Source organism: Argiope bruennichi, chromosome 3, assembly GCF_947563725.1.
Source record: "Argiope bruennichi chromosome 3, qqArgBrue1.1, whole genome shotgun sequence".
NCBI classification, from domain to species: domain Eukaryota; kingdom Metazoa; phylum Arthropoda; class Arachnida; order Araneae; family Araneidae; genus Argiope; species Argiope bruennichi.
This window is the reverse complement of record NC_079153.1, coordinates 17,599,998-17,624,948: the sequence shown is the minus strand read 5'-3', so window position 1 is coordinate 17,624,948 and position 24,951 is coordinate 17,599,998. Positions and strand designations below refer to the sequence as shown.

The 24,951-nt window shown below is 28.8% G+C and overlaps 1 protein-coding gene across 2 annotated transcripts in view; it reads right to left on the bottom strand.

Moving 5' to 3' along the window:
* LOC129962599 (tudor domain-containing protein 6-like) overlaps positions 1-24,940 on the bottom strand; it is a 40,979-nt gene extending 16,039 nt beyond the window's left edge. The window contains exons 1-8 of one of the 2 annotated variants that reach the window (XM_056076408.1): positions 24,352-24,940; positions 20,338-20,490; positions 18,483-19,090; positions 14,422-14,537; positions 11,106-11,236; positions 9,690-9,911; positions 5,410-6,051; positions 4,192-4,541 (exon numbers count right to left, since the gene is read on the bottom strand). In XM_056076408.1, the coding sequence (XP_055932383.1) occupies positions 4,192-4,541; positions 5,410-6,051; positions 9,690-9,911; positions 11,106-11,236; positions 14,422-14,537; positions 18,483-19,090; positions 20,338-20,490; positions 24,352-24,474 (2,345 nt within the window). In that variant the 5' untranslated portion in view covers positions 24,475-24,940. The remainder of the gene's footprint in view (positions 1-4,191; positions 4,542-5,409; positions 6,052-9,689; positions 9,912-11,105; positions 11,237-14,421; positions 14,538-18,482; positions 19,091-20,337; positions 20,491-24,351) is intronic. The other variant, XM_056076409.1, reaches the window with a different exon arrangement.
* Positions 24,941-24,951: the final 11 nt, after the last annotated feature.

The window sequence follows — 24,951 nt, the reverse complement described above, 5'->3', positions numbered from 1 at the left end:
AAGTATATTATTTATTCAGTTATTAGTATGCAATAACTTAAGCCCTAACTATTTTTTCAACTTTTCACATCATATCCAGAGATGACAATGCCTCTACTATATGAAATTAAATCTTTCTCAACTTTTCTTTTTACTTTCAATAGCATTTATAATATTTTGTATATTAAAAGTATTAAAATATATATTATAATTTATGCCACCAATGCATTACACTATTTAAATAAAATTTATTTTTGCACTGGAAATAAGACAGGAATTAAAACAGTAAATAACCAGATTCCAATGGAAGAAGAATTTAAGATCTGAGCAATTCATTAATGGATTAAATTTTGAAATTTGTCAAAAAATATGCAAACAGAAAAAAGAAAAGAAAAACAGAATTATTGAACAGAATTGTCAATATGCATGTATTTCCTTTAAACCAATAATTAAAAGTCGTTTTAATAAACCGGATGATTATACTTAAAGTTGAACTTTCTAAAAGCTATTTAAAAAAAGAACCCCTGGCAGAACAACCCAATATTTTATTTGAGTATATGCGAAGCAATTGAAATTTGCTTAAGAAAGAAAAAAAGTCAAAAAATTGATCGATTGATAGCTCTACACTCATCATAAGATGCTATTAAAAGATATGACATGTAGAAGTGATTGTGACAGTCTCCACGAAATGGCGCAGACGGCGCCAAGGAGTGGGTGCTGGTCTGTTCGGGTTGAATTGCTGTGAACCGCTGCAGGACGATGAAGTGCCGACACTGTAATTTCTACCACAACTGTAAATATGTACAATAGAACCTATATTTAACCCTAGGCACCGGTTCGTAGTGAGTTCTTTCAGAGAATGGACACATTCGCTCCCACTTGACATGCTGTGACACTTTTTGTTTAGTCGCAACTAGGTGGTGCCACAGCAGATAAAAGAGCAGGGGCTGTTTTTAATAGTTCTTAACACTTTGTTGACCGGTGACGAGATAACTCGTCTTTTCATGCACGAACGTTGTTGACCGGTGACGAGATAACTCGTCTTTTCATGCCCGAACGTTGTTGACCGGTGACGAGATAACTCGTCTTTGCACTTTGATATTTTTTTCTAAGTTCATGAAATGCAAATATTTTTTCAAAAACTTGCAATGCAAAATTTTGTCATGTTGGCTTTTCAAAATCAAAATTACTTTTCTGATTTCTGTTTCCATTGCATTGTAAAAATTTCCGAGTGATTTCCAGTTCAGTGATTCTGATAGTGATGATTCAGACATTAGACCATCAAAACGACAAAGAAGAATTCTTTCCGATAGTGAAGCAGATAGTGATGAAGAGTGGAATGATATTGATATTGTTCCTTCTTTGGAAGATTATTCGAGAAATTCGAGAGTACCGAACTTCGAATGTGATCCACCAAGCATCGTTGATGTAATCGATTCGTTTTTTGATGACGAATTTTTTAATTTAGTTGTTTCTCAAACAAATCTATATCACACCCAAATGAAAGATTTGCATAAAAATTCAGCCAAAACTTTACAGTGGAAGGAAGTAACAACGAACGATATGAAAAAGTTTCTTGGATTGTTGGTATTGATGGGACAAACGAAAAAAACTTGCTGGAGAGATTATTGGTCAACTGACCCTTTGGTGGAAATACCAATATTCCCTAAAACAATGAGCAGGATGAGGTTTGAACAGATCTTCACATTTTTCCACCTCAGTGATAACGTTGAAAATGTACTTAGTACAGATAGGCTTTATAAAATTAGACCTCTCTTAGACTACGTTATTTCCAAAAGTCAATCGATGTATATACCGAAGCAGCAATTATCATTAGACGAAGCAATGATACCATGGAGAGGACGTCTAAAATTCAAAACATATAATCCTGCAAAAATTACAAAATACGGAATTTTAGTGAGAATGGTTTGTGAAAGTGAGTCAGGGTACATTTGCAACTTTGAAGTTTATTCTGGTGTTGGGAAAAAACTTGAAGAAACAATATTGTCAATTTTGCAACCGTATTTTGGATTTAATCATCACGTGTATCAAGATAATTATTACAACAACGTTTTAACAGCTAGTATTTTACTTGAAAATAAAATACGTGTATGTGGTACCATTCGCGAAAACCGTGGCTTGCCAAAATTACTTATAGAAAAATCCAAAAATCTTCAGAGAAGGCAAATGACATTTTTACGAAAAGGACCGATTCTGCTCCTCACATGGAAGGATAAAAGGTTAGTGCGAATGATTTCAACAATTCATGATGCGTCTATGATAACAACTGGAAATCGAAATAAAAATTATATAAACGATAAAATAAAACCTTCATGTATAATTGAATACAATAAATATATGAAAGGAGTCGATCGTGCAGATCAATATTTGGCAAACAGCAGCATACTGCGAAAAAGCATCAAATGGTCCAAAAAAACAGCATTTTTTTTTTTTATCAATTGCCTTCTATTTAATGCTTTCGTGATTTATTCGAAGAAGTGCCAAAATAAAATAAGATACAAAAAATTTCTTTTAGAAGTAGCTAGGATATGGCTATCTTCGGAATCAATTGAAAGCAACACACAACCAGCAAATACTTCTCATGCATCTAAAAGAGCTTTACACAAAGATCCTGTATCTAGGCTTTCAGGAAAACTTCTGGACCACGTTTTAGAACCAATAATTACTGCATCTAAAACAAATCCAACAAGAAAGTGTCGAGTATGCTCTTCAAAAGGAAAGCGCAGCGAAACGAGATATATTTGTAAGACATGTTGTGTACCTTTACACGTCGGTAAATGCTTTAATTTTTACCATACAAAAAAAAAATTATTAGTTATTATTATTATTATTGTTATTATTATTATTAGTTTTACTATTGTTTTGTGCAAATAAAATGTTTTGAAAATTACTTCGAATTTTATTCAATTACATTTTTTGCCCGGTGACATGCGATATTTTCTATATCAAATAGCGGGTGCCATGCATACATTTTTGTGCGAAATGGCCGGTCAACAAAATAAATTTTTGTATGAAATTGCCGGTCAACAAAGTGTTAAGCCATAAATCATAGAAAAGCAAAAATTGAAATCGGCTTCTAATCGTTCTCAGAAAAAAAAAACCCGCAGAAAAAGTAAAATTGATGAAATCATCAAGAAACATAAGTTGGCAATGACTTGCTTAAGAAATGTTCAATATGCTGTCCTATGACCTGAAAGTGCAAAGCAGCATGTTCTCCAACAAATAGGAAATTTTCAATGGTGATATTTTGAATGTGTTGCATAATATGTGTTTTAAATTGCTCTACATTTACAATCGGAACCTTGTACACAGCATCTTTTAGGCAATTTCACAATCAAAAGCCACAAGGGTTCATGTTAAGTGATCATTGTGACCATACAATTGGGAAATGACGACTGATAATTCTGTCACTTCCAAAATGCAATTTCAACAGCTGCTTCACTGAAGTTATAATGCCTGAAGGAGCCTTGTTTCACATAAAAATTGTGCTATCCATACATCCACGCTGTTGCAGTGCTAGAATGAATTGGTTGTTCAAAAGAGATTCATAATGTGCCCCAACGCCTATACAGATTGCAGAATCTGTTGGACCAACTACCTTGTGGGGGGAGAACCAATGATAAATGTTGCTACAAAGCCACACCACACAGTGACTTTTTGAGATTGAAATGGCAATGGTTGCATTTGGAGTTCTCTCTCTCTCTTGCCCATATTCTGCAATTTTGAGTATTGACAGAACTAAGAAATGGAAATGGCTTCATCTACTATGACTACTTTCTCAAACAGAGAATTACAGGACTACATGTTCCCCAACCTTTCTCACAAGTGTAATATGAGGTGTTGATGTATGTCTTGTCTTATAATTAATAGATTAAAATTACTATACTTTTTTAAGCAATTATTTCTTAGCATCTTATGGCATATATAGTGCCCTCTATTCACCAACTCTCTAATTATCAAAAAAACTTTATTAACTTTAAAGTTTTAGAATAAATTTCTTTTGTTGGACTGAATTTTTTTTTTATTCTAATCCGAAGTGAATAGAAGAATGTATTGAAAATAGCAGTAACAAATAGTAAATAATTTATAAAATCTCAAAAAAATTCTATTGACAACATTAATTTTAAAAAAACAGCATCATCAAAATATATAGTAATAATTAGGTAAAAAGCAATTTATTAGCATATTTACTTTTCATATGATGCATAAGCTGAACCAGGAGCACTTCTTGAATTCCGAAGTTCACATATTTGGGCAGTCAGACAACGCTCAAAACTTACTAATTCTTTAAATTTCTGTATTGCCTCACAACTCCAGCCTTGAGATTCTGATTGATTTTCCCCAGTACAGTTGATTTTATCCTTGGGTGTGACGCCTGCTAATGAACACTTAATTGCAAAGGATGGGGCTTCCGCAAATTGTGGGAGCAAAGGTCGCAAATCGCCGCACTTGACAAACGCTTTATTTCCATAGTCGATGTATTGCACATAAGCATCACAGGTTCGCTCAGACTTGGGATAAAAATTCAATAAAGTTAGAACCTATTTTTTGCAGAGAGATAAACAGAAAGCATTTAAATTGTCCTTCCAGAAAGCTATTAAATATGCTTAGCCTTAAAATGGAAAAGAATCCTATATATATATATGAATATTACTTTTAGAGCAAAATTATTTTTTACTTAATATTAATTTAATGTACAATGTAAATATTTATTTCAGTATGTAATAAAAATAAATCATCCATATTTTTATCTATATTACTTCTACAGTAACTTGAAGAATAAATTCTAGGATGTTTTAGAATCATTCAATAGAAATTCTTATATATTTTTAAGTACATTTTGATGCTGTTTTTTGAAAAAATATTTCTATGAAATCCTCAGTATTTGATTTAAAATCAATATTTAAATATAAAAAAGCTTAAAAGTAATAGAAATAAACATCTTCCCAAACGAACATCAAACGAAAACATTTCAGATTCAATTGCTACATGCAACATTGTCAAAATTCTAAGCATAGGTTTTATTTTTAATACGTGAATTAAAAATTCCTAATATACCGATAAATTATGCATCAGCAGATTTAGTAGTTAATCACAGATATTTAAAATAATGAAAAATGAATGATTCTGAAGAAAATTATGAGGAATAAAATAACAATCAAATTTTATTTGATTATCTTTTTTATTGTTCATATATTTTTATAGCTTAAATTTTAATTGTGAAATGGAATTTAATTTACAATCTTATTTTTTCTGAAAACATTTCAGTAATTTTTCTCTAAAAATGATATTAACATTAGAATTCTAAAAATGTGAACCTGTTACTAAATTAAGATACAATACAAACATTCACTGAAAAGACAAAAAAAGAATAAGGAAAGTTTTCGCTTTGTACTTAATATGACTTACCTCTGCATTAATTCTCAATATTTTAACCCGATACCAATGTCCATCCTGTTCAAAACGTGCAGCTAAGTACATTCCTTCTTTGAGATCTCCCAAAAACAATGAACGGAAATTCAGATTTGTTGACTCATATGTAGATGTCATTTGGTCTCGAAGATCATCTAAACTGATGCTATCAGGCATGGCCAAATTAACATAAAATTCATTGGGATTGATAATGTGACATACCATGACTAACATCATGTCCTTTTCCACAAACATAATTGATGGAGGGGGAACTTCCACATGCCATTCACAATCACAGTCAACAGTTCTTAAACATTCCCCAATTAATGCATTCTTATTAGTGTTTCTAGCAGATGGGCAATTCATGGCATCTTCACTGTCAAATGATATCAGATCTTGAGTTTCACTGATTGCACATGCATCAGTTGCTATAAGGTGCTCAGATTTTACATAGGCCTCCTTTTGTAAAGTATTTGCAGGAACAAATGATGAAATGCTACAATTCTCTAGCACATCAGAACTGTTATAAACCACAGGTGTACATGGACTTGCTCTTTGATTAGAAGTTACACTTACTCCCGAGTCACAACTTCTTTGATTACACATTTCGCTTGCAGATTCTTGAACAGAAAGGCTTACCTAAATGTAAATATTTCAAAACAAATTAGACAAAGAGCAATTCAATTTATTATAAATAAGCTCAGTTTTATAAAAAGAATGTTTTCATACAAGAATATTCTTTGATAATAAAGTTGTCTAACCATAATAAAGGTAATTTAGGTAGTTTCAATTAAAATAGCAATGCAAAATGTTCCACTTAATCAAATTTTAAATGTTTATTTTTAGTATTATATAAAAGTCATGGGGGGGGGGAAGAATAATTTTGTTTATCGAAATAGAACTTAAGATAATTGCTTCTTAAAAATATGCAAAGCAAAATATTCAAGTTGCACAATTTTATATTCTTTATTTTATATTTCCTTTGTATTATTCCTAAAGGTCTCTGTTATGTATACAATAGGTGAAATAATAATTTGTATAATATATATGTATATATTACACATAATCAAACTCTTTCAGTAAATAACCAGTTTTTTAACAATAAATGAAACGCCCTTCTTAACATATATCAAAAATTTTTTAAGCACATATGTTTTTTTTAAGATACTAATAAAACAATATGAAAATTTAAAATTAAAATTCCTTATTCAAAATAATTTTTTATTACAATCTATTAAAAATATATACATTTTTTGTTTTGTTCTTTGTTTTCTTATCCTTATTTCTTGATAGACAAGCAAAACTACAGCCTAAACAAAAAGATAAAGAAGGCAATTTCATCTTTTTTTGTAATAAAATCATATTCCATTTTTTTTAAACATACAAAGTATGAAGTATATTTAAACAAAATGTGACCTTCTTTAAAAATAAAGATAATCAATATAAAGTCCATATGTATTTTTTATATTATTAAAAAATATATCATAAAAATAATTATTGAAGAAATACAATTTTAAATAATTTAGAAGCAACTTTCTTCAATAGCTATTCACTTACAAAACAGGAAACTTCTTAAGTAATAAGATAACTGTTGAGATGCTACTGTTGCATTTACTAAATTTTCGTCATCACAGATTTAATTGAAATATAAAAATACATTATGCCTATATAAAATATTTGTATATATTTTTTTTCTTCTAATTTTTAAATTTTGAAAAGCAGAAACATTTTCATTCTGTAGCATAATACTTTTATATAAAAATGGTTGCAAGGAATGTTATGAATTAATATCCAGATTAACATTTAAAAAAGTTATTATCCTGCATACCTACAGGATTATACAACACTATCTACTGATTTTACTAACTAGGAAGCTCAGCCCTATACTCAATATTACTAACCAACTCCCAAAAGAATTGTTACATAATTCTCCCAGGTTTGTTGAGCATTTTGCTAAAATAAGAATACTAAGAATCCCAGAACAATTTTTTTAAAGCAATGAATTATCCCCAAAAATGAGAGGTTTATTATGTTTAGGTGAACAAGAACATAAAGACTGCCCCATTAACACAAATCTGCTTGACAATAACAAAATGTATGCCCAGCCATCATAATAGTTTACTATATATATTTGCATAAATTTTGAAGCAGAAATGTAGCTGATTACAGCGAAGAGAAGACACTTTGAATTTTTAACTTCATTTATTCCAGCTCGGGAGGTATGATTTATATACAAGAAATGCTGACAGACTGGCATCCACTCACCAGCGATATAGGAGCAGAAAAACATAAAAGAGAAAGAGAATATTTTCCCCAATGTTTAAATACTATGAGATTCCGATAGAGATTTCTTTACACGTGTCAATTTTGGTAGGGAAATCTAGGTATATTTTAGAAGAATTTGTTTAGGTTAGCAATTTTTTTTTATTCTTTTCACTCGGAGCGTGGGAACCGCTGACTAAAGCATTTTTACAGAGCTTTTTGGTACATTAATTAAATAGAAAAAGTGGAACAAGATCAGGAAATAAGAGAATATTTTAGAATGAAGTTAATATGGGCTGAATTAAGATAAAATGTTGGAAATTAATTAGGGCTGAAATGAAAGTTTAAAATATCATTATAAATAAATAAATAAATATATATATATATATATATATATATATATATATATATATATATATATATATATGTAATGAATTTTAAAATCTTAATTTAATCCAAATTAATTTCCAAAGCTTTATCTTAATTTAGCCCATAGTAATTTCATTCTCTTATTTCCTGAAAGAATTCTACTTTCTGTATCTAATTAATTCAACAGAAGCTTTGTAAAATTGCTGAATCGGCTAAAAGCCTAAATGTTCCCAAACTCCGAATGAAGGGACAAAATACCGCTGACTTGAAAATTCTTCTAAAAGATCTCTATGTTTCCCTTGCTTTTTGATTGACATGCCATGGAAATCCTAATTAAAACATCACAGTATATAAGACAGGGATAATATATTTCCCCCTCTTTTTACGCCACTTCTTGATTAATCTGTTGCTGTGAGCAGACATGCTTTTATCCATGCCACTTGTACATAAGCATGCCTGTCTGTCTCCGGGGAGAGAAAATAAAGCGAACTTTAAGGCTTCAAATGAGTCTTGCTGTCTTCAAAATTGCATTCTGCTTCAAACAAAATAATTCTTACATAGTTCAAAAATATAAGCATTATGAAATTCAAACCTATTTCTGAAACTAGAAAAAGCACCATTATATTTAGAGAGTGCAAATGCAGCTACTACTAAAACACAGATGAATCTAGACTAATTAGTAATATAGACCAAGTTAAAAGGGAAAAAATAGAATCAAAATTAAACCAAATAAAATAAGGATCTAGCATGAAGACTTTCTCAAGGGTCACCCTCAGGCAGAAATTCAAAATAAGGGATTTTTTCTGTGAGGAATCTGACCGTAATCCAGTAATATTGACCCCTCGTGACCCGAAAATCCCCTGAAATTAAGACCTAAGAGATATACCATTTTTTACAGAAATGAATGAATTTTCATTATATATATATATATAATCATGATTTTAAGCAATAACATGGACGAAGAGAGAAGACACTTTTGAAAATTTTACACAAAATTTTAAAACTTTATTCCATCTCGAGAAGCATAATTCATGCACAAGCGAAAAGAAAAGGAAATATTTCCCTTCAGAGATTTTGCACTATGAAATTCTGATAGCGATTTTTTGTTTTTCGTCACATGTCAATTTAGGAAAGAGATATCTTTTACTCTCTCTCTGTGTGTGTATATATATATATATATATATATATATATATATATATATAAAACAAGACCAATATTTTACATAAATCCAAGCATGTTGAGCCTCTTGAGATAAGTTTCTCTTTCCGCTTGATTCATTTTCAAAACTTTTTTCAACTGATTTATTAATACCATGAATTTGTCATATTTTATTGACTTTAATGATTAACTCACAAAAAAATGAACATACAAAACTCGTTTGTTTGCTTATATTTAAAAAGTTAACTCATTTGTTCATTAATTACTACAAAAGTTGTTTAATACTATCACTAAATAATATAATTAAAGAAATATGATTAAGACAGTTTTCAATTCTTTAAAGCTTTCTCAGATTACAGAACATTTTATTTTAAGAAATTCATTAAAAGAAAAGAATACTAAAGAATTTTTAAGCTACGTTTAACATGCACATAAGATTTACCAAATCAAAATATTAAAATTTAATTTTAAAAACTACATTTCATACCTCATCAAATATAGCCAAGCCATCAATACAAAGAGCTTGAGCGATATCACATGAGAAATCTTCACTAAAGAGTGCAGATATTGTTGCAATTAACTGAACTGCATATTTGTAACCTGTATCAGAACTTTTTAAACTTTTCACATGTGTCTCGAGTGTATTATTTTGAAACTCTTTAAGCTTGTCAACAGACGATCTTGTCCAAGCTCCATTAATAGGTATAATCTAAAAATAAAAAAGAGAAAGATTCAATTCACATGATGCATTATTTCTCTATTATCCATAAATAAGATGTTTAATTGATGTGATGTCATAAGCATGTCCTGCCACAGGTGCTTAATAATGACAGCAGTGTTATAAAATAGTAATGAAAATAAGATTTCATACTTAAATTATGAAATGTGGAAACTAAAAAAACACATTATATACATTCAACTTAAAAAAAAATATATAACCATGTACTGCATTTGTTACACTTGTATTAACTAAATAAGCATAAATTAAACATATTTTAAGATTTATTTGCAAAGCTATATAAAATAATACTAAAAAACTATTTTATTCATAATTTAAAAATATATTTTCTTCACCTTTTATATAATACAGCTTTCCTCATTGTTAAATTATATGTATCTGATCATATCAGTATAAGATTAAAATGGTATGGAAGTGATAAAAAATTATTTTTATACATCATAAATTTTGAGGAATTGAACAAATTTCCAGTTGGATAGTTCGTAATAATCAAATAAGAATGTTGAAGAAAAAAAAAGTTGACAGAACTTACAAGTCTCAATTGGCAAGAGTGCCAGCCACTTCTCATGCTATTTACTTTCAGAAAAGGGTCTTTTAATAGGCTATATTTATATCTTATCTTAAAGCTATAATATGACATATTGCAAATGCATTTTTGAGTTACAGTCAGAATATATATGAGTTTGTACTCTTCTTGTGAAAATCCTAACCCCAACAGCACAAAACAATTAAATCATAACATGTCTAAAATTTACTATTCTCCCAAACAATAAATTATCTTTTGATAAAACTGGCCTCACGGAAATACTGCTGCAATTGTACTATTAATATTCTGCAACCAAACTATTATTTTTACAAAAAATTTCATTGTCATATCTTATTTAAATTTTGGCTATATCTTTCCATAAAACATCAGCAAATAGTTGTTACCATTTATCATGATAGATTTAAAAAATTCTTTAAATAATTATTTAACTGATTTAACTAGATCATTTATTCCATAATCAACTAGTAAGCACACTATCAACATATTAAAAAATATGCTGTGAAACAATCATTATACTTGATAAAAACACACAACCTTCTTGATTGATGAACTGTATTTTTTCAAATAAATTATAATTATGATAATGATTTATTTGAGAGAACAAAGTTGAAACTTACATCAGACAGGCAACAATGTACAGCTTGCATAGGAACTTTATACAAGTCTGCTGGTAAAGGTCTTAAATCCCAAACAGTAACACCATGAGTTGAACCATGATCAATAAAAAATACTTCAACAGTGTGATCCTCTGAAATTATAAATGATTAGTATAATAAAAGTAGGGGAAAAAATGGGAAATCAAAATTGAAATGTATGCAAATAATAATGATAATAATATGATGATATTTATTAATAATTTATCAATATTACAGGTTACTATTATAAAATAATAATACCCTTTAAATATATTGCATGGTAAAACAATTTAATCTTCTTACACTATAAATACAGAATTGTTTGCAATAACTATAATACTAATCACACAGGTGCACAACACACATAAATGCTATAAATTTTTTTCTAGACAAAAATGAATTCATAATTATATTATTGTTATGAATCTGTGTTTTGTTTCCCAGCATGATTGGTTCCATCGTAGGAAAGACCGTTTTATGATCAGCTCTATTGGATGCTGCTTGAATGCCACATGAGAACCTTCTCTGCTCCAAAAACTATAAAAAGCCAGCAGTTCAAGCCGAAGACAGTCATCAAGTGGTATAAAGTCGTATAACAAGTCAACGGCGAATTAGTTGGATCAGTCTAGAGAAGTGCAAGCATTAACTGGCGAAGCAAATGGTGAATTGAGCAGCATCAAGTTGCATGAGAAATAGTCAGTTGTAAAGTAGTGAGTTGGCAGTTGGAAACAGCTAAATCTAGCAGACAATAGAGAATCACAAACATTTAGAGAGACAGTAGAGAATAGCTATATAGATTCTCTCCTTCTGCTGAGTTCTATCTGGCCACTTTGTGTGCTTTAGTTGTTATTTACTATCGATTACTACTTGTGGGCTGCTGTTTACTCTAAGTGGGCTGCTGTGTGTTGCCTGTTAAGTCTCAACTGGGTTTTGACATCTGTATATTCGTGCCAATAAACGTCATCATTTGCTATTGAGGCCTATTGATTGTTTTATGCCATACACCCACAACAAAGCAAGTCTGTCATTCGAATTTTAACGGAATTAAATTTTTTGGTTTGTAATAATATATATATATATATATATATATGTGTGTGTGTGTGTGCAGATAGACAGACAGACAAAGGGAGAGACATGCTGTATGTTCCTGAATTCATAAGCCAAACTTTAAAAGGTAGGTAAAATACATAAAAAGAAGCATTTTTTGAACAGCAGAATAGCGTCATATGGAAAAATAAGAAATGTTGAGGAAATGAAAAAAAAGTGTTTTATTTGCATAATATTTTTAGAGCAAATGGTATAGAAATTTAGTGACATAATTTAAATAAAGATAAACTTTTGGGAAGTAAAATATTGAATAATTATGAAGTTTTATTTAGTCTGTATTATCAAATCATTTACAAAACAATTTTATTGAGTTTGAATGGCATTATGCTAGCTTCAAACGATTCTATGCAATTACAGAATATTTTTGGGTGATGGAGCGATTAATACCCTCTGAGAAAGCAGACTTGCATCTTATGTACAGGGCTGCAAATTGTAATGGAAGTGAGGAGGTAAGGTTGCACCATAATGCTTGCTTAATAAGATAAAACCAGATCACAAAATTTTTCTGTATTTACACTGCCAGCTTTACAAAAATCATTTCATTTCATGTTTAAAAAGCAGATGAAGGCTGCTCAATCTCAACATTTCTTGAAATTTCTAACTATACTTTTCCTTTTTTATCTTATATTACTATACGAAAACTGCTTCTTATATATACTAGCTGACCCGGCAAACGTTGTTCTGCCTTATAAATTATTTCTATAGAAAATTTTGGTTGTTAACGAATGCATTGTAAGTGTGTGGGGTTGGGATCTATGACAGAAAGAGGAATACAGCGCTGTAGATGATGATCGCCAATAAAAATAAAACAAAACCACCAACCATTCATTTTCTCAATACAATGAATTTCATTAACATAACAAACATATACATTGTTTGATCTCTTAAAAGTTAAACGTAAAGTGAAAAAAGTAATATATTTTTTGTCCTAAAGTATAAAAATGAAATAAAGAAAATCAATATTCATTTCGAAGAGCAATTCACTGTACGATATTTTTTCTCAGTCCGTCTTTAGATAACACAAATAAGCTCGATGGTTTGCCCATGCGAGCACATGCCACGTGTGTAAAACATGCTGTGCCCAAATCTAAGCCGTAAACAGATATCGTTTGGCCTCGCGACTTATTGATTGTCACTGCGAATGCGAATTTAACAGGAAATTGAACGCATTTCAATTCGATTGCCACGTCTGTGAGAATCATTGGAATTCGTGGCAGCAAAACATTTTCGGCTCGGAATTTACCATTCAAAATGGCGGCTTTGATAACGTTTTTCATCAATTTTTTTAATGACCAATCGCGTGTCATTGCACAGCCATGGTGGGTTCAAATTCCGAAGTAAAATAACCGGAGATCAAACTTTCAGTCGTAGAAGGTGTGGTGGCATGCCTGGCAAATCCTTTGAGTTCAAAAACTCTGTTGGATAATTTACAGCTTCGTTTGCATCGCAAACTGTATCGATCAATTTGTATGATACCAAGTCGCCTGGCAACGACTGCTGTATCTTGAAGTTTAAATTGTCAATGTCCACATTTTTTGCTGCCAAAATGGCTCTTTCTGCCAGCCATGCATAATTTATGTATTATGTGCGTACATCGGGAAATATGCGGTCAATGCGAACATTTTGCGCATCAACGATAGTGCAGAAATTTGTGGGCAATTTTATGTATCCAGTATTTTATTAGACAGCAACTTTTCCATCGCTGATATCTAACAATTGGTCCGAGAATGTGTCAGCAGATGGATCTTGTAGCATTTGGACGCTCGTGTTTATTTTTAGCTGGACTGTTTCAACATTACGTCACAGTGGCGATGATTTAAAGCAAGTGTTGATCTCCTCATCGTACAGTTGAACGTGGATAGGAACACCCTAATTACCTAGCGTTACCTAGCCTAATTACCTTTACGACCTATTCTCATAGCTACCAAATACACATGAAAAAGTTCATGAAAATCGGTCGAGCCGTTTCGGAGGAGTGCGAACACAAACACTGTGACATGAGATTTTTATATTATATATATGTAGAGAGAGACTACTAGGGGAGTGGATATATTCAGAAATGCAGGAAAAAAGGGAAAGTATTTAGAAGAAAAAACAAAATTTTGAGCCTTTTAAAAAATAAATGAAACTATTTTTGTGTTAAAAATGAAAACAAGATGATCATTTAATAAGCTGAAATGTGCTAACAGACCTGAAATTTCAGTCATAATCTTAGCTCTATAATACACAGGTATTGACTTGAAGGGTGCAAGGCAGTAATCACCAGGCTGTATAAAAGATGGTGGATCTGAGTCGGCCACTAGGGATCTAAAAATTTAAAAAAAATTTATTAGATACATTATTTAAAATATTTATATATAGTATGCCGAAAATACTTCAAATAGTAAAATTTTCCCTCATATAATGAAATAGAGAGCAATAAAATATCAAAAAATGTTTTAGCATTCTAAAAAGTTTTTATTTTACTCATCTTAAAATTCATATCTATTTCATACAATTGAATAAAAAAGTTTCCACAGTGAATTTAAAAAATATATATTCATTGTACTTACATAAATGTAAGCAAAAGAAAGGTGAGTATACTTTCTTTCCACATTCATGTACTTGAACTCGTGTTTACATTTATGTACTTGAACTCATGTTTACATTCCCAATATTTCTTCAACTAAACTTTGAATATTAGAAACTGTATGTTACAGTTTGAATAAAATGTTAAAAATTCAAAGGGAAAAAAAATTATTTTTTCAATACATTTTTCAATCTTAGAAACAAGCTTAAATCAATAGGCATGAAATCAGATGAATACTCTAAAGATTCAAGAACAGCAGCGTTATTTTAGTTTGGATAATTTTTACCCATTAATTTTATAGCATACTAAAACCACCGAGCTACCTCTTTTTACACTTGTCACAGTTCTTTAATTTTGTGTGTGTGATTTTTAATAAAGGTGGCAATTTCATATTCATCCAACCATTTACCAGCCATTATGCATACAGGCATGAGGCATGAGACAGACACTATCTGAATGGATTCTCGTAATAAAAAAAAAAGAAAAAGAAAGATTTTTTTCAATTAATAGGTGGTTGAGAACAAAAATGAGGGAATATTGTGATGCACTGTCTATCAGGAAGAATCATGCATAAAGTTAATGAGCATGAAAAATGTATTGATATGCAAAAGATACTAGTTTTATAAAAAAAATTCAATGGTTTAAATCAATGTTTTTTTCTCTCTGTTTCAACTCTAAAGTTCTAGATAGTAAATGCACCATTTAACCCTTTCACGCAACCAGCCATGCAAATTCTATATTGGGTTACCAGTTTCTGTTTCAAATGAGGATTGAGGATGTAAAGCAAGGACATCTTTGGTGTCAAGTCCTTTTTACATCATGCATTCCTCATTTGAATTAATAGCATGGCCAGTTAGGCCAAGCCAGTGCTGAAAGGGTAAAAGCTTTAATGGCTAGGTTCAAGCACCTGAGAAAAAAAACTGAGATAAGTTTTAAAAAATATTTTTAATACATTGGTTATTTTTTAATTCTGCATATTTGTATGATTTTTATAAATTTAAAGTTATAAGCATAAGTTCAACTTGCTATGAACCTATGTGGACAGATTAAACATTCAGATGTACGACTGTTCTTTAGTAGAAACTTTATTACATCAAAAACTTATCTACAGTTACCTTGAACTTTATAGTAGAATTTAGATAAAGGTTATTGATGTTAAATTTCAGGAAATCTTTCATTTTTTTAAAATCTGTCTATAAATGTAGCATCAATTAAAAATCTAAAACCTAATCATAAACAAAGATTAATCATCAAGATTAAACCTGATTCTTATTTGAAAGGAAAGTTTTGTAAAGTTAGGATACCTGAATTTAAGCCAAAATGATTTTAAAATATTAAAATTCACATATGAAGTAATTTTTACCATTTGAAAACATTAATCAACTAATAATATTTACTTCTCAAAAGGAAATTATTAATGAGATCTATCCCTATTCATCTTAGATTAATCAAATATATATATATATATATATATATATATATATTGCTAACAAAATTTATCCCAATGTGAGAAATATAATAAATGGAAAGAGATGTCAAATCTAGCGATGAAACTAACATTGCTAATTGTACTCTCATTTTTAATAGTATTTTTTAGTGAGAGCAGTGATAAGCTAAAGCATGAGAGTAAGGTACAATTAAAAGTTTGGGCTATAGCTACCATTTGCAATATATAACATAAGGTATCAGATATAACAATGTATAAAGGAATATAAAAACAAATCTCGTTTAAAATTTGGGAGGTAAAAAAACAAAATTAGATTATCTTAAAAAAATTTGAATGGCTCATTTTCATGTTCCCAAAATAATGAGGAATGAATTTGAAGTATCTAGAAGTGTTATAATATTAGGATACAGAAAAAAATAATTGAGGAAAGACCAGTTAAATTCAACAAATCTTTAAAGGGTAATAACAATTTAGGAAAAATGCAAGAGAATACTTGGGATATTGACCCTTATTCCCCTTCAGATAGAGGATACTGGAAATGAAACTCTATTCTAAATTGTTATGAATCTAATCTAAATGCCAGTTAAAGATTTAGAAAGGCTCGAATCTGAACAAATGCTAGATAATATAACTCATAATGTCCCTAATACTTATAACGAAACAATAAATAATGCTTATTGGAAAAAATAGGAATTGGCAAAGGAAATGGATTCATAAAGTGTGCACAAATATGGGAAATGGTAAACAAGCCCACAAAAACAAAATTAATAAAAGGCAAATGAGTATATTCTACAAAGCAAGATAATGTAAGAGGCAAAATATTAACTGAAGCGTGTTGTGGCCGTTTTAGCCCGAGAAAATATTTCAAAATTACATTCCCCAGATGATTTTGTTATTTTCTGTAGTAATAATGAAATGTGTCATGAAATTATAACTCACATAAAATGTATGGGAATAAAATCAGCAAGTTTTTAAATATGGAAATTTTAAAATGTGAAAATGATATTAGTTTGCCATAATTTGATAGGTACAAAGGAAAAGAAATTGTTTTACGATAAAAAAATCCGGCTTTCTGAATGCTAGTTGGGTAAATGAAGAGAATGGTAAATTATTTTTTGTCAGCATAATTCTAATAGACAATTTCCTGAAAATGTCATAAACAAAAGAGTGTTAGTCTCTAAACATGTGGAGAAGAGTTATATGCAATTTCTGAAATTTGTAAAATCAATATTTGGATAGTGAATTTATTAACTGAGCTAAAATGTAAATAATTATGTGTTATATATAAAGCATAAAGATTAAAAGAAAATGATGAATACATATCAATGAATATTGTATAGTGAGGGTGGGGGTGGAAGAGAAGAACTTAAAAACAGCATCCTATACACATTTCAAGAAGAATAAGCTCATTGAAAAAATTTAACTTATTATATAACATTTCCTTTCTTTAGTTAAAGCAATATCAATATAAATTGAGATAAAAAGCATATTTATGACTATTGTCAATCCCACATCTTTTTGTCTCATAAAAAATTAATATTTGTATTTGCAAATCAAAAATCCATCACAATGTCTTTAATAATCAACATTTCTGATAAAATACAATATATATGTTTGAAAGGCAGGAGTAATGCAACAAATTCATATTTTCAACAAAATTTCAATTTATTAACAAATTTGCATTTTAACTTCTGATATAGTTATTTCTAAAGCATTTCAGTTTACTTTCTTATCACAAAGTGCTGTCGTCGACATTCTTCTCACCTTCCATTAAATTCACAAACATAACTAGATGTATATGATGAATTTAGCAAAACACTAAATATTTAAGGCTGAGAAATTAATTATAAATAAAATTGCAAGAAGTTATGCAAAAAAAAAAACTAATATTTTCATTCAGAAAAGACCATATGAAATATATGAAAAATTAAAAAAGATTTCATCGTTATTGGAAATATGAGCCATGGATCATAAGATTAAATATAATTTTTTCTGTTCCCATAAAAAAAGTGATGAATATTCTTAACTGAAAAGTAAAAAGATTTAACAATAATATGATTTTAAGAATTTATCTATTAAACAACATTTATTGAATCACAATGAATTTTAAAAGATGTTGTCAAAATTTTTAACAAAAATGTAATACTGTAGAAGTAATTCTGTACTTCTACAGAAGTACGGAAGAAGCTATGAAAAATTATACATTATAAAGCAAGTACAAAAAAGTTATACTTACGAAGGAAAAGTGAGAACATATCCTTTTGAATTTTCAAGTTGCATCCAGAAATCATCAGGGTTTATCACATGAGTCAAAGTAGCAGATATAACAGATGGTATTGAAATGGCTGATGGCAGTATTAAAGAAGTTGGTCTGGATGAAACAGGAGTACTTGGATGAGTTATACTTTGTGCAACTGACTGTTTATCATTCTCAGCAATGTCACAATTCAAAGAATCTGTTATGCTTGAAGATGCACTTTGTGGTTTAATGGCACTTATATTTGATGAAAAAGAATAAAATGAATTTCTAGACAAAGAATGTGAAGATTCTTGTTGAAGCTCAGATGATTGTAAAATGTCAGTTTCAACATTTTGTAAATTTTTGTGAGATTGAATAGATGGATCACAATGAACGTTAGCAGCACCATTCTTTTCTTTCAGAGACACAGGAACAGAATCACAAACATCTTGGAGAGAACAGAAAGATGAAGATGACAAAGAGGAAGTTTGTGAAGGTGCAATAAAATTGGCATGTGTTTGTCCTGAAATACTTTGTGTACGTGATGTTTGAGAAACTTGATCATTTTTTGAAGCTATTTGTTGATTTGTTTCTTCCTCAGAGACCTGTAAAATTTTATAAATATTTAGGAAAATATGAATTTTTAAATATAACATAAAATAAAGACACATAAATCAATGCTTATGCTATGAAAAAATGAATGTAATAAATAAAACATAACCCAATTTTTCATTAAAATGCACTTTAAATAAATTAAAAAGAGAAGTAAACGTGAAAATTGCATAAAGATGACATAAAAAGAAAAATTTTTAAAAAATTGTTAATTCTTATTTCAAAGATAAATTTTGAAAAATAAAACAATAGTTTTCCAAGGAGGTACACAATTAATTTAGAAACCTAACAACCCCATATTAATAAAAATATGTTTTTGTAAATGTCTCACCATTTTTATACTTGCTAAAAGATATTTCTATAAAAGAAAAATTTTAAATACTTCTATTATAGCACAACAGATAGTTTTCACACTAATTTTATACAGATTATTATTATAAACTTAGCTTAATTAATTCCCACAGAAATATGTTTTTCTGTAAATGCTCGGAAATAATTTAAATATTTGAATTATTATTGTTATTTTGTAATTACTGTGATTAGAATACCGTCATTCTTCTAAATCGAAATAATTTGTTTAATGAAGTCCCATAATATCATAGTACTTTTAAAAGTACAAATATTCAATTCATATATATTCTAAATTTTGTAGTGTTGTAACTTCACTTTTTATTACATTCTCAAGTACAAAATACAGAAAAAGTATTGTACTTGTTAAAAAATTCAAACATTTGAAAAAAGTCTGATAGTAATTATTTCTTTTCATTTCTGTTTTTTAAATTCATTGTAGCAGAAAAAATATTTAAAATAACATTATCCAAACAAAACAAACAACTATTTTAATAAGATAAACATGAGTGCAAAAGTGAATAAAAAATATTTCATACTGATTGCCCTGTAAGTATATTTCTGAAAAACTTAAAACCCTGTTTAGAATTGAGTTTATAAATATATTTTATATATTTATTATTATTTATAATAAATATAATTTTAATAACATTGATTTTGTCATTATTTTATAAGAAAAAATAATAAATATATTTTAGATTCTTTTAAAAACTTCTTTTCTAATTTTTCATATGAAAATCTTTAAAAGATTATATATACAGGCTAAAATGCCTTGTTTAATAGCACATATTTATTTTTTATTTGTATCTTGCAATAAGACTAAATTGTTAAGGTTAAAAAATAAGCAATTCTTAATCCCTTTTTTTGATTTTAAAAAAAATGCAAAAATTACCTCATTGATGCTTTCTGCATCAGGATTTTCTAAAGAAGCATGAATGAAGAATAATTTTTCCTGGTACTTTTCAAATTCATCATTTAACTTCTGATATAATTTAAGAAAGTTTTCATCATTATTGTCCAAAAGCTTATTCACTCTATCTGTAAACTGAAATAAAAATCAAATATTCATAATTTTTCACAAAAAAAAAAAAATGAACATATATATAAATACGCATTAGGATCTGCAAACTGCAGTTTTCAAGAAACAGACAGTTCCTTGAATACATATTAGAAATGCATATATTTCTGATGTAAAACTGAACAAATAGCCCTTTCAGTTTATAAAATTTTTAACATATTGTTCATATTATGGTTATATTTTATTTCTTTTGAAAGTATCACTAAAATATCATGACTAGCTCTCTTCATCCTATTTTAGAAGTTGCCACCAAATAACCATATTTAAATACCAATTTGAAGACATCCAATATAGGAAATACTTTTATTCAATTTCATTGATGTATTTGTCAATGCAAAACTGGACCTATCTTTTCAATTAGCATTTTCAGACTTAGCTATACACATGAGTAATAATTTTATAACATAAAATTCTATTAACTATGAATTCATAAGCCCCATTGTTGATTCCCAATCAGAACAGTACCTAACACTGAAAGCTCCAAGATATAACTTTATTTTTGAGAAAATTTCCAAGGATATTCAAAATTATTGGAAATAGTATTAAAGTGTATCAAAAGGTGTTATTTTTTTTCCCATTTTCAATCAAACTTTATTTCTGCATATGTACATATAAAAATACAAAAAAGCATAATCCATCATAAATGATAATTTCTTGTCAATTTGAATAATAATGATATTATTCTGTTGGTTTGAATGTAAAAAGGTCTAGATAGCCTTATTTTAAAGTCATCAACAATAAAAAAAATTATACATTAATCTAAACTTTAGATAGAACAACATAACAAGATCTAGGCTATATAGTAATTTTGATAGTAATAAAAATCTTCAAATTCGTGTAATTTTAATTAGTTAATTTGAGATTTGGCATCTACCTCTTTCTCAAATGATATGAGATGGGTATTTCTTTTCACAAGCAGTATGTGTTCTGTTCATCTATTAATAGTAAAGTGTAGAGGATACAAATAATCTGGTAGGATCAAACCATCAGATGCTTTAAATGACATTCAGCCACTTTATTATCATTATTATTTGAATTTCATAAATACATCAGTTATCACCATGTCATTATTCATTTTTTTAAAAATGAATAATGACAGAAGAGTTTTACATGCTTTCACATGATTATTTGTTCATTGCGACATAAATTCACAATCTCTCTAATATGCATGCATGCATATATATATATATATATATATATATCCCTATCTTATGCAATGCTCAATATATAATGTTCAAACATTCCTGTAAATTTCCATGTGCTGTGTCATATTCCTCTTTACACTCCCTTTGAAACTCATCCAGATTCACAACTATTAATTAAATTCTTCTAAGTTTGATTTCATGTATTAGGTGTCCTTACTGGAAACATATGAACCTATTTTAAGTTATCTAATCATTACATTTAGTTATATTTTCAAATATATGAATTCTACCAACAAGTTCAATCATTTTAAAAATTAAATTAAAACAATATCCCAGGATTGATAAATTCTGTCTTTGTCTATCTCTCATCATTCAATATTAATGATGACAAATACAGATTATAAGACATATAACTTTTTGAGTAGTTAATAGTGAGAAGTACTGCATACATACTTAAATATGCACATATTCAAAAAAAAAATACTTTTAATGTGCATTAATAAAATAAATGACAACTTTTTGCACTTACTTTTTTAAATAAAGATATGTTTAATGTCATAAAACAATGCCCTTTATTACAACATTTCAAATTTTCATTACTTATAATAAAATATCTTTTCCATGAATTTTATTTTAGGAAATTTCTTTACACAAAAAATTTCCAAAAGCTCTCTCAATAAAAGGACCTTTCAAAAAACAATATTTTACATAGAAGTTTCCATTTCTCTAAATTTTATAATATGAAAATATTCGACATACTGCGCACATCCATGACTTTTGTATGTAATTAATATTAAATGATGCACACAAAAGTTGCAAATAAAAATTATATCAAACAAAAATTCATAAATGTAATAAAAAGTTTGGAATATTAAATATTTACCAAGAACAACATATTAATAGTAACAGCACTAATTTTGTTTATATATAAACGGAATCAGTAAACATAATGTTATATATAAAAATGTAAATAAATATATGTAAGCATATAATTCTTAAAAGCAGAAGGCAGGTTTAAAGACATTGAAGAGACTTTATTTTTTGACGTCTGTTTATTTTATTTTGGATTAGCACGATGTAAGGGCAGGAGTGAAGAATACACACACACCACAGAATAACTCAAAGCGAAAAAGAGAAAATGAAGTCCAACGCAACATTTTATCACTGATCTTATATAACATGAGATTGCTGCCATATGTCGATTCAATACAAGTGTTGACCTTTTACAAGGGCAAAGGAGGGATCATTTTCACTAGACATGTGGAATTGATGGCGCATCATTTTTACAAAGCTTCAGTTGAATTAATTAAAGAGAAAAAGTGAAATGGGATCAGGAAACAAGACAAGACTTTAGAATGGCTTTGACATGGGCCGAATTAGCACAAAAAATTAGAAAATTAATTAGGATTAAATTAAATTTTAAATTACACACACATATATATATGTAATGATATTTAAATTTAGCCTATAGTAATTTCATTCTCTTATTTCTTGATACAATTCCACTTTCTCTACTTAATGAATTCAAGAGAAGCTTTATAAAATTGCTGCATCGGCTGGACGCCAACACTTTCACACGCTCAGCGTGAAGGGATGGAAAACTGTCCAGTAAGCACATTCTTTTTAAAAGATCAATGTGTTTTCGCTTACTTGTGATTGACATGCATCAGAAATCCCTATCAGAATCTTATTGATATATTAGCACTGTAAAGAAATATTTTCACTATCAAAATCTCAAGTTATATAAGACCAGGGATAAAATGTCCAAGAGCATTTTCCTCATTCCTTTCTGTGTCGTTCTGTGTGCTCATCACTTGTACATATGCCTGCTTCTTCAAAATGAAATAAAACAACGTCACAAAATTGAAAGTTTTTTCACTGTCTTCAAAACTGCATCCTGCTTCACATAAAATAATTACATATTATAGCCTATAGCCTATTACATATATATAGCAAAAATTTTAAACAATTATTTGGGATGTCTAAAAAACACGAAATTCAATTTCTCTTTTAAACTTCTTAAGAATATTTTTAAGGAAAATCAAGTATAATTTTCTAAGTACTTAACTTGAATAAAAGTGAGTGTTAACTGAATAGCTTGAATTTCATATCTGAGCAATGATAAAAAGCCAATCTTTTAAAATTTTATTTTAAATTTTAAAAAATGATATAGGAAAAGTTTACATGCACCTAAATTTCCAAAACAGCAAATATGCTGATTTTAGTTATTTTCCATTTCTCAATGAAGTTAGTCATATAATTTATTTAACATTACACGCTTACTTTAGAGTGTGACTCTAAAGTAAGTTATTTTGTCTTGTAAGTTGTTTTATAAATCTACTTCACATTTTACTTAGTGAATCTTTTCATTAAGTTACACCCTTATTTCAATATTAAAGATAAAATTATGGCCAAGTCCGCAGAAGAGAAGACATTGGACTTCATGAAAATGATATAGGGAAACTTTAAGTGACTGATAACTGAATCATAGTTTTGAGACTTATACTTGCTTTGTCTCTAATTAAGGAAAAAAAAAAAAAAAATGAGCAGACACTCAAAAGTTAAAGTAAGAAGAAAAGGAATAGGAACTCATACAAACAAATATAAAAATATTAACATTCCTTAAATTAACTTTTCTTCATTCTGAAAGCAAATTGATGCATAATTATTTTACAATACTTACAGATGAAACGCACGACCGCAACAGACCAACAACATTTTCAGTCTCTTCTACGACACTTTTAAATTTATTTTTTATCCTTAATTTATAACCAATAATAACAGTCCTTTGTTGGAATGCAGGCATATTGTACAAATCAAACGATTACAAAAACCGATAGTTAATAAACTAGATCTCGTTTCATTCAATATAATGCAACTCTATTCACGTATATTACAAAAATGATTGTCCTAAATTAAATATACACAAACGAATAAAAATCACTTATTAAAATCAGACTTCTAAAAACCATCGTAGAGTAGATGAATCAGTAAATTCGCTCATTTCTCAACGATTTCTTGAGCAAGTAATAACATCAACAAATGGAGAAAAAAACCGAACAGACCTACATTGCAGTTATAATATTTCTCTAACATGTGCTTCTGCTTTTATCAGATTTCATCATAACATGATGGTATCAACACAGCTATGATTCTAGACTATTTTACATGAGTTATGTGAAAATATTTCTTTTTCTGGAAACATTTGATGTTTTCAATTAATATCTATTAACAGAGATTCCGAAACTAATTTTAAAGGTCGAAGTTTTTACTTTCCAAGGTT